We start from the raw sequence: 11,930 nt of genomic DNA, 5'->3' as shown, positions 1-11,930 counted from the left end.
GAGTATTTTAGTGTTATTATTTTGAAGTAACATTACTCTTAGTCTGCTTGAGTACACCTTTGGACTTCTCTCTGTGTGTATCCCAAGATATAACATTTTTCACAACAGTGTTACAGACTGGTCACAACATTCATATAAACACTAGGGCGATTTGATACGATACACATCTAATGACACGATATTATCATGATACATGTGATAATAAATATTGCCTATATTGCACATCATACTCTCTGATCTACTGCAGTTTCTTTATACACGGGTGAAGTGCTCATCCCAAATATGTAGATTTGTGTGTTAAACATGTGAATAAAACAAAACACAAGTCCAGGTGTTTGTGAGGAGGAAACTAGAACAGAAACTAGTGTAATGGGCCCTTTAAATGATAATGCAGGTAGAACTGTTCCAGTTAGAATCCAGTTGGACCTGTATCTCTGGGGGTGATTTTTAAAACAGTTTGGGGACATTTCATTCATTCATGTCATCCTACGCTTTCACTGGATATGGACGTGTGACACAGGCCCACACACGGGGCTGTACCGCGGGTGTCCTGCAGGTGTCAGCGCTGTCCCGGGCAGGAGCAGTGCGGTGTGCGGAGAGCGCACAGACTGTATGGGAGGGAGGCTGCTCCACAGCGGCCCTGCGTTACGTTTGGATGTAGAGGAAAAATGGCCACCGGCACAGACCCAGAAAAACAGGCAGTGGACGCGAGGATACTGCAGATTTGGTGGTGACATATGGATATTCTCACAGCGCCTCGCATCAACTCGTGTTACCCTCCGGAGCGTCATACTGTCCACCGAACCACAAGCGTCTGCTGTGACCGCACACTGGTGAGTGACGCGCCGCGCAGGCTGAGAGCAGCTAGCGCCTAGCAGGGCTAGCACCAGGAATGCGCATCTTTGCTCACGGTTCTGTCGCCTCAGCGCAGCTCCGAGCCTTTGCCATGTCAGCCGTGACGGGCACACGGACACTAACCGTGCGCTCATCCCCGAGGCTGAGGCCCGGTGAGCGGAGGGCCGAGCTCCTGAGGAGCGCCGCTTTTAGCCTGACAGTTGTTGGGATCAGCTGGGCGGACGGGCTAGCGGAGGCTAACCTCCCAGAACGGCTCTGTGGCGGTATTCTGAGCACGAAACACTGGGACTGAGCTGTGCCGCTGATTCTGACCTGGCACCGGGGCAGGGGGAGCGGTGCCCGCTGATAACTGAAGGTGATGATGCACCTTTGCTTAGTCACCCGTGTCTAATACGCTGTGCTCCAGTCACACGGAGCTTTGCTCCGGACCAAAGTGACGGGCTGGCGGGCCCCAGGTCCGCTCTGGCTCCTGGTGTCTGCGCCTAAGGTCTGGAGCATCCTCCCTGTGGTGGCACCGTGCCGCAGGCCCGGCCTCATCCGCACGGGGCCCCTCCACCGGGGCTTCTCCACAGGGGGCTCCTCCACAGGGGGCTTCGTGCCAACAGGCTGGAGTAAACCCGCTCAGATTGGGAGAGGTTCACTGCCAGTATCCTGGCAGTGTGACCTGTGTTTGAGGAGATTTGAATATCGTGTAGTCTAGGTGTGGATAATTCTTGCTGTGACTCTTCTGTAGTGACCCCAGAGGACCCAGGACACAGCCTGTTACCCGGACTGGGCGAGGATGGGCCTTCAGTGGTGTTGTCACGATACTAACATTTCAAACTCAATTTCAATACTAAGAAATAGTCTTATTCCAATACCACGATGATTATAAAAAACACTCTTTATTAGACAATAGAATGTGATTTTCAACATTAAATGGAAGTTCTTTCTTTTCTCTTCCCATGTGTCTTATAAGTGTGTAATCTCAGTGGTGCAGTAGGTTCATGTTGGTCTATGTGTGTGTACTAGTCTGTGTGCTTTTATACTTGTTCTGATGCAGCTCAACATCATCTAAACACATTCAGGAAAGGTTCATTTCTGTCCTGTCAATGAGACTTTTTGTATCAGTAATAGCTTATACGAGTTTTGTACGAGAAGTTTTACTATGGATTTTCAATAGTTTTGCCAGACTGAACATTCTAAAGTGATTTCCTAATTCTACAGGAAGCCAGTGAAGGGAAGCGGCTGTGTGCTTTTAGCTTAGTCCTGTGTTTCAGTGTGGCCCAGACAGACGGTGTGACCTCTGCTCACACAGAACACAGCTCACCTCCTTTTCAATCAAGGAAAAGATCGTTCAAGACTTAAAAGTCCTTTACACAGAAAATGGGCTCTTGTGAGCTTTAAGCCATATTATAATGTTCCCTCCTTAAAAACATACTTGCTGCTGTGTTTTTTTTTTTTCATTCACACATTTGTAACCCTTTGTTATTGGTCTGTCTACATCTCCAGAGCTCAAAATGCTCTGTTCCACCTTGTGATGTCATGAAGCTGTAGTTTTCAAGTAAACAGCTCCTTTTATCTTTAGTTCAGTAGAGACTGACATTTCCAGGGCTGAAATTATCCAAATGATTCTAGTGAAAGTGGAGTTTAAAAACACAGTGGAATACATCCTGTTTTGCCACATAACATCACAAGGTGGAACTGAGTGTTTTCAGTTTGAGAGAAGAACTCAGCCTTATTTTGCAGGGTTTGCGTGTTAAACATGTGTGAATGGAACAAAACACTAGTCCATGTCTGTTTGTGATAAGGAAACGACATTAGAACAGAGATGAGAAAACAGCCTGATATGATTGTGATGATTTAAGCTTGACATTTGGCTCAAAATATTGAAACACTGTTAACAGTAGAGCTGCGATAATTAGGATACAGACTCTAAAACACATATAAGATATAATGTATGACCCCTGTAGATCATTGTGTTATCATTTAAACATTTTAAATCCTAATACTGATCTAAAACGACGTAATAAAAGAAACTGACTTCTGCATTAGAAAACTGTGGGAGCTGACATTGCATTTGCATCCAAAATGCATTTTGTCAATCATATGTCATTTATGTCATAGCTTTATGTCAACCTTCATTTGGATCAATGTTTTGAAAAGTCTTATTTCATGATAGAAACAATGGTTTGACTAGAGGACTTCTGAAATGACAGTTGGATGCGGCGTTGTACCGGCACACTGTACCATAGTCCTTTGTCTGGGAGCTTGTGACAAGATTGTGAAACTCTGTACACATGCTCCTCATATGATAATTACTCAATAACATTATTGAGTTTGCTGTTTCTGTTTTCAAATATGAGACATTTCATCTGCAAAGAAACAAAACCAGGAGATTACAGTGGGCTGATTCTGTCACTGTTACACTGTTTTGTAGCATGTTGGATTTCTATATTATCATAAAAAAGACACAATATTTTGTCTAACTTGGGACATACATTCAGTGACAGTAACTGCAAACAAATGTATCATGTTTGACTAGAAGTCAGTGGTATTGTTTCATTCACACATAAACCTGCATATTCAGGCTGAGTTCTGTCCTTCTGTTCTTCACTCAAACTGAAAACACTTTGTTCCACCTTGTGATGTCATGTGTTGATACAGGAAGAGCTCCACTGTGTTTCTAAACTACACACACATTTCACTAGAATCATTTGGATAATTTCAGCCCTGCAGTTACCATTCTCTCCTGAACAAAAGGTAAAGATAGCTGCTCACTTGAAAACTACCACTACATGACATCACAAGGTGGACCAGAGCATTTTGAGTGAGTTTTGAGAGAAACATGCTTGAATGAGGAGATAACAACATTATAACACGTCTTGAAGCTCACAAGAGTCATGTTTACGTCATATAGGACCAGTTACTGAAGGTTTAAACTGTCAGTAAATGATGACATAAGCAGAGGGATTCTGTTTTACAGCTCAGTGCTACTTCCTGTATTTTTCTACTTTTCTTCTCAACTTTTCTTTCCACAAAGTCCCACTGAACTATTGTCAGTATGTATCAGTTTTACCACAGGCCCTATCCCACCAAACCAAGTCAGAATTAGACAAACATGAAAACCTGCCATATGCGTTTTAAGTAGTCGTTCCAGTAGAAGCTTTTGTCAACAGCACAGTGAGTAGCCTGAATTTGATCTGGAGAGTTTGAGCTGAGACTGCTTCTGTTTGGGATCTTCTCACAGACTCCTTTGTAGTGTACAGTCCCTGACAAAAGTCTTGTCGATTATCCATTTTGTAGAAACAAAAGCTTATAACCTGACTTTAAATTAATCGATTGGTTTTATAAATGTCTCATATGAAGCTAAAACCCTCCCAAATTATGCTCAATAACCTAAAACAAATTAGCTTCACTGAAGAAAGATTGATCATTTAATGAACACAGAAAGGTCAGATTTTGGCAAGACAAAAGTTTTGTCGCCTACAGAAAATTGAACAAATAATTTACTTCAAATACAAAAATATGTTGCATAACATCAGTGAATGAAGTAGTGGTGCTGTGAGATCCATATTTAATATCTTGTATGATGTCCATGAGCTTGAAGGACTGCATCCATGCGGTTCGACAATGATTCATACAATTTGTTGATGAAGTCATCAGGAATAGCAAAGAAAGCGTCTTACATGCCTCCCAGAGTTCATCAAGATTCTTTGGTTTTGTCTTCCATGCTTCCTCTTTCATTCTACCCCAGACATGCTCAATGATGTTCATGTCTGGTGACTGGGCTGGCCAGTCCTGGAGCACCTTAATCTTCTTCGCCTTGAGAAACTTTGATGTAGAGATAGAAGTATGTGATGGAGCACCATCCTGCTGCAAAATTTGACCCCTTTTATGGTTGGGAATAGGGATGGGCATGATTAATCGATTAATCGATAATTGATCATTAAGAATTTCATCGATTACGTTAATTTTAATCGACAAACCGAATGTAGGTTGCTGTGCGTAGCGTGACCAAACAGGGGTCTGTACATGTGGCTCTCTGCATCAGAAGGAGCGAGCAAACACAAACAGTCGGTCAGTCTGCAGCGTATCGAAGCACAAATGCGTATTTAACGATGATTTGTACAAGAAATTCCACGCTTTCCGTTGCGTTCGGGACAAGTGTGAGTCCATGTGCACAGTGTACAAAGCAAGAACATATGTTTCAGTGTCCAGTGGGAAAAAGCTTTACCAGGTGAGAGTCGCGCAATGTCGATGACGAGTCCCCACCTCCCTCCCCCCATACGGTGTCCTGGTTTTGACAAACGCAAATCTGGTCACACTAACCTGTATTCCACTGAGTCATGTTTTTTAATCCGACAGAAATTGACCGCATCAGCGACACAAGAGCTGTTGTTTTATCTTCGCTGAGTTTATGCAAATTAGCGATGCGATTTTAAGTTTCGTTTCTGTGAGGGTTGCGCAAAAATGAATTAAACACATTATAATCTCAAACGGATTGATGTGGCTCTTGAGTCATTACGGTTTATATGTCGTAAAGTTGAATTTATTTATGCAGATTAGTGCAGATAGTAATAATAATAATGATCATTTTAATATAAAAACGTTAATGATTAATCGATAATCGATCGTTAATTCTTCCGACGATCGATTAAGAAAATTTCATCGAATGCCCATCCCTAGTTGGGAATGTAAGAGGAGCTAATACTTCTTGATATTTTAGGTTATTGATATTTGCCTTCCACCCTGCAAATGTCTCGCACACCCCCAGACTGGATGGAACCACAGACCATGACTTTTCCGCCACCAAACTTAACTGTTTTCTGGGTGAATCTTGGATCCATGTGGCTCCAGTAGGTCTCCTGCAATATTTGCGGCGGCTGTGATGTAATTCAACCGAGGATTCATCTGAGAAATCCACCTTCTGCCACTTTTCCAGTGTCCATCCTTTTAGCAGGCTGTGGGCCTTGGCAAATGCCACACGGTTTTTTAATTGCCTTTTGTTTAGTGCTGGTTTCTGTGCACTGATTCGATCATGGAGGCCATTTCAAGACAATTCTACAAACTGTTGTGGTTGACACAGGGACTTGAGGTGCCCAGGCCTGGTGGAGTCTGCTGCAGTGGAAAAGGGGCTGGCCTTGGATTTTCTAATCAACAAACGGTCCTCCTGAGCAGTTGTCTTGCGGCGTCTGCCGGACCTGGGCTTGTCAAAAACATCTCCAGTCATTTCAGATCTTTTTCTTATTCTTTGTACTTGACGCTGAGACACATTGAAGGTGTCACCACCTCAGCAGTGGATCTGGTCTTCAGCCTCTTGATAATTAACGCTTTGGTCTCAGGGTGGATCTTAGGCATGTTGTCAGAGGTCAAGTTGCAGTTGATGTGAAGGTCTGGTGTGCTGGGGTTCTTTTTATACACACCCACTAATTGATTGATCAGTAACTGATCACAGGTGAGGCTGTAATCTAGGATTGGGTGCATCATATGACAAGGCCACAAGACTTTTGTCTTGCCAAAATCTGACCTTTCTGTGTTCATTAAATGATCAATCTTTCTTCAGTGAAGCAAATTTATTTTAGTATATTGAGCATAATTTGGGAGGGTTTTAGCTTCATATGAGACATTTCTAAAACCAATCGATTAATTTAAAGTCAGGTTATAAGCTTTTGTTTCTACAAAATGGATAAGCGACAAGACTTTTGTCAGGGACTGTAGAGTCCAGTCTCCAAAAGCACTAGTTAACATGGAGGAGGAATATGGCTCATTTTGTGACCTGTAAACTGCCAAAGGTGTCATTAGAGCAGGAAGCAGCAGGACCGGCCTCCCAAGCTTCAAGACAAGACATGACCCAAATAATCATGAAACTCTATTGAAACAGGGCTGTATGGCGGACCAGACATCATGTAACGCACATGAATAAAAACAGCACAGAAATATGGAAATAAATGTGCAGATAAATATCAGGGTCTGGTCAAGTGGTAACGGAGGGAAACAGGGGCAGATTTTTGACATTCAAATGTCTCTTATTCAGAAACAAGAGGGAGTATCAGAATGTAGGAAAGAGTTACACTCCAACAGGGTCAAGTTAAACCTGTGATATTCTTTCAAGTTGTTGACAAAAAAATTTAAAAACTCATGTTGGTAACGGAGGGAATGAAATATGCAGCACTTTTTGGGAAATAAGTACAAACAGTGATAACTAGTGGTTCTCACTTCCTAAACAAACTGGTTTGAATATTTACTTCATATAGTTTTCTACCATATGGTACAAGATTAGGTTGAAAAACCTCTTACTTTTTGAGTCATGAGATTTTTTATTAAGAAAGGTCATGGTAACGGAGGGAAAATTGTGCAAACAAGTAGAAGGTGCAGGATTTTACATCATTTGTCAACTTTTTTCTTCCGAATACTTTAATATTACTTCAAAATGAAAGGAAACTATTTCTATAAAATATGTCAGTCCTTCCAAGCAAATTTTTAGCATTTAATTTTTTTATTTTTTTTTTAAATCATGTACCTTCATCAACAGTTCAAAGATGGAATAACACAAGATATGATGAAATACATCCATTTATTTACATGATTTGCAGGTCTTTGAAATTTGGGAAATAATTTTTGTTCCATGTTTCATACATGGTCTGTTTAAAACGTATGGAACTTTAGAACCAAAAATGGTACAGAAAAAAGGTCAACAGTTTCATAAACTAGAGTACATATGTATCTGTTCAATACACTTTTATATCAGATGCATTAACTTAAATAAATGCATAAAAACATTCTTGAGGAAAAAAATAAATGTCAGAAATAAATGTAGAAATAATATATGTAAAAATAAATAAAATGTGTAAAACATAAATGTAGCAACGTGTAAATGAATACATTAATGCAAAATGCATAAACAAGCTTTATAAGAATATATGCAAGTGTTCAGTCACACACATTTAGTGAAAACATTTCAGCATTTATTCTTGTATTCATTTATTTCCAGTGACGTCATGTAGGGCTGCACAGTTTGGGGAAAAGATCTAATTGTGGTTATTCTGACAAGTATCAAGATTAGATTTTGATTTTGAACACTAGGGGAGAAGTCACAAAAAGACTGAAATCTGAAGTGACAAACTAATACAAGAATCATGTTTCAGAACATGTTAGTACAGATCGAAAGTACAGGGTTAGATGTTTAAGACTGGAGGAAGGCCTATAACTCAACTACAGAGGCTCTGGGACCACGGGACCACATAGTGAAGAGTGCCATATTAAGGTCACTTTGAGGCTGTTTGGAAGTGTGCATGAGGAGCTGGACTTGAAGGCCATGAAGGGATTGTGTAATAGTTTGTGTGCCATGCTAAATGTGTAATGGCTCTTTCTTTTAAAAAATAACAGTCTTAGGATGTTTTCAGTTTGATTATTTGGTCCACACCAGGCAATAAAATTCTTATTATGTAGCATCTAGACTCCATTGTGGTCCACGTTCACACCTGCAAACGAACCAAAATTGGTCCGACTGACGTGCCTCTGTTTCCCGGGAGAACAGCGATACCTCCAATTAACAACACCGATGTTCTCTGTTAAGACCAGGGTCCTCATCTCTACTTATCATCATGAACTCATAAAACAGCAGCATGTAGCCTAGACCTTTGTGCACAAATCACATCAGCCTAGAGCAGAAGCACTGAGTTGAGGTAATAGCGCTAAAGACACAGGAGCACTCACTGTAGCACACAGCCCTTCAGGACGGGGCTGGGGTCCGCTCCTTGGTCTTGTGCTGTTTTCCGAGCTGGTTGGTCAGATAGGTCCGGAGACTCCGTCCTCCATGTGCTGGTTCCAGACGGTGGTGAGTGAGTGAGTGCGCAGTGGACTGGGTCGGAGCAGTTCTGTGCGGGCAAAGCTAGAATGAGCTACAGGTCCAGGCAGGCTGCTCCTGTCCTCTGTGCTCGAGGGCCGCATCTGGTTTGGAGGTGGTGCAAAACATCTGGACAGAAACGTGAATCCAGTTTGGTTCAATATATGTTGTTCTGAGTGGTTCATCCTCTGTGCTCTTGGTTCTTCCCAGGGAAAATGCTTCTCAGGGAGAGGTACCTAACATCACTCCCCGCTCCAGCTCATCTGAGCCCGACCTGAACCAGAGCTGCTCCCGCTGGTTCAGGAGACTGGGTTTGGATCTAGTCCGACTGTAGCATTTCTCACACTAGGCTAAAAGCGGGACATTTTTGAAGTTGAATCAATTGAATAGGCGATTGCCTATGGCCATAAAATGATTTGGTTAGTTAATAGCCTAAAACAAGCGCTTTCACAGGTAGCAACCTGGTCCCTCATGAGCAGTCGGTGGGGGCTTGTGTGATGATTTGGTGAATATTTTAGGCCGCAGATGGTTCATAAATTGCAGAAATTGCTTATCCTTTATAATGGTGTGACCTTTCAATTGACCCGTGTGACCTCAAATGACCTCGGATCATCACCAAACTTTTTTTTTGCGGCATCGGGCACAGGGGCTTGACCCACGTACTAAGTTTGGTGACAATCGGTCCATAAATGGCGGAATTATCACGGGTGGACAGACACACACACGCACAGGCACACACATACACACACACACACGCGGCTGCATCTGGACAACAATCTGTTATTGCGCTGGAGTTGTAAAGTGTGTCATTTCATGCAGAAGGTACACATATCCCTTCCCATGATGCATTTGGAATGGATTGTTTGGAGCTACTGACTCTGACTATGGTTTGGGCCCAAGTTTGCGTTCACACCAGAGGGACTGCGCACATTTGGTGCGAATTCAAGTACAAATTCTACTGTGGATTTGAGTCCGATTGATGCTTTCACACCAATGAAAACAAACCGAACTAAGAGCTTTTGGACCTGTTGGTGCGCACTAACTACTGTTGGTGTGAAAGCACCCTTAAAGATTTGCTAATTGCATCCATTCAAAATGAACAATTACATTCAGATTAATCTTGTAGTCCTAATTTAAATATAATAATAATAATAATAATAATAATGCATTTCTTTGTCCTTCTTATTAATAGATTGATTGATAGCATTTATATAGAGCCTTTCAAGATATCCAAAGCGCTTTACAGTTCATTATTCAGTCACTCCACACTCAGTGGTGGTGAGCTCCTACTGTAGCCACAGCTGCCCTGGGGCAGACTGACGGAAGCGAGGCTGCCAATCTGCACCATCGGTCCCTCCGACCACCACCATCACTCACACTCACACCACTTTCATACTAGGCAATGTGGGTGAAGTGTCTTGCCTAAGGACACAATGACAGTTTTTTGCCACTGGCGCCCCCCTGTGGCACCTGGAATTCCTAGTGGTCTCCCATCCAAGTACTAGCCAGACCCAGCCTGCTTAACTTCTGAGATCTGACGGGATCAGGCTTTGACAAGCTGGTATGGCCACAATTAATAGATTATTTGTATTCAAATTTTAAAAAGTTAAGTAAAAAAAATGAGCAAATTGCAAAGGCTGCAATTTTTGAAGTGCTACAATTTCTTCCACAAACAAGAAAATCTCCTGCATTATTCTGCATAAGAGCTGCTAACCCTAGTTTAGTAGTTTAGATTTGTACGAATGTGTTCTGAAATGTGTGTCAGATGCCCTGTTTGTGTGTCAGATGCCCTCTTTGTGTGTCAGATGGACTCATGGTGTCTCCATGGTGTCTTATTGTGTTTAAACGCTGCTAACCCTGTCATTTAGATGTGTACAAACATGTTCTGAAATGTGATTCTTGTATGAGTTTGTCAGTTCATATTTCAGTGTTTTTGTCAGTTCTTCTGGATGTGTTAAAAACATGAACTTTGAACAGAATCACATTATTAAAACAGAAATCTCAACTTTACTCACAATTGTAATGCTTATCAGAAAAATTGCAGTGAGATATTTTTCCCAAATCATTCATCCATCCACTTTTCCATCCATCTCACACCTCGAGAGTAAAGGAAAAGCATCTTTTCTGTTTTACACTAAAAACAGCTGACCTCTCTTCATAATCCAGATGTCCTGTATGCGTTGTGTCTGGCAGAGAGCTTCCCTGGCACAGTGTGGTGTGACTGTCCTGGGAGGGCACAGCCTGGTGGTTACTATGTGGCGTGTCCATAGCAACGGTCTCCATCATCAGCTGGAGGCTCTTGTGTAAATGCTGCTGAATACAAGCCCAGACCTCAGCACTACTGTCCCTGTGCTGTGAACATGACTGTCAAAATGACTGAAACTAGATACTCATTTGAGCAGGTACAGATACTAAATGATCTAGAATAATCTTGAGCTGTATCAGAACAAATATAAGAGCACATAGACTAGTAGACACACCACTATGGAACCTACCTGGAGCACTCAGGGATTACACCCATATAAAACACATGGGAACAGAAAAGAAAGTACTGCCATTTAATATTGAAAACCACATTCCCTTCATGTGTGTGTAACCGTGTGTGTGTGTGTGTGTGTGTGCATGCAGGTGGGCCGCCAGGATGAACATGGTGAAGCGGATGATGGGCAGGCCCCGGCAGGACGACTGCAGCCCTCAGGACAACGCTCTGGGCCTCATGCATTTGCGGCGCCTCTTCTCCGAGCTGTGCCACCCGCCGCGCCACATGACTCAGAAGGAGCAGGAGGAGAAGCTCTACATGATGCTGCCCGTCTTCAACCGGGTCAGTCCAACAACAATACAACTGCTTACAACTTCACTGAGAGTTCTTCATTGGAGTGATTAGAACTTGCTTCTCAGTGTAATGTTTCTAGAAACACACTATTAGACTCCACTGGCATATGCCAACAATAAGAGCTACACTTAAAATGGGACTAAACTCTGCCCAAACCCACATTTGAAATCGAGCTGCGAAACTGGGGAGTACCTGGAGAACTAAAGGGGAGAGTGAGGAAGGAGGAGGGTCAGGGTCTGGAGGACTAAAGGGGAGAGTAAGTGGGTATAAGGAACAGTGTGATTGGTTTAACACAGGGGTCTCCAACCTATAGCTCGGGAGCTACCAGTAGCTCTCCATCCCGTCCAAGTAGTTCTCCAAGAGATTTCTGAATTATACCATTGTGCTGAATAACTCAAATTTGATTAAGTAATA

The 11,930-nt window shown here is 42.4% G+C and overlaps 1 protein-coding gene and 1 pseudogene across 2 annotated transcripts in view; one reads left to right on the top strand and one right to left on the bottom strand.

Moving 5' to 3' along the window:
* Positions 1–608: 608 nt before the first annotated feature.
* wdfy3 (WD repeat and FYVE domain containing 3) overlaps positions 609–11,930 on the top strand; it is an 80,929-nt gene continuing 69,607 nt past the window's right edge. For both annotated transcript variants that reach the window (XM_055161714.1, XM_055161713.1), the window contains exons 1-2: positions 609–833; positions 11,312–11,504. In XM_055161714.1, coding sequence (XP_055017689.1) covers positions 613–833; positions 11,312–11,504 — 414 coding nt within the window. In that variant the 5' untranslated portion in view covers positions 609–612. The remainder of the gene's footprint in view (positions 834–11,311; positions 11,505–11,930) is intronic.
* LOC129411384 (5S ribosomal RNA) lies at positions 10,142–10,258 on the bottom strand (annotated as a pseudogene).

Source organism: Boleophthalmus pectinirostris, unplaced genomic scaffold (assembly GCF_026225935.1).
Source record: "Boleophthalmus pectinirostris isolate CB_2022bp ecotype Guang Dong unplaced genomic scaffold, ASM2622593v1 HiC_scaffold_4, whole genome shotgun sequence".
Classification (NCBI taxonomy): domain Eukaryota; kingdom Metazoa; phylum Chordata; class Actinopteri; order Gobiiformes; family Gobiidae; genus Boleophthalmus; species Boleophthalmus pectinirostris.
This window is presented reverse-complemented; position numbering and strand designations above follow the sequence as displayed.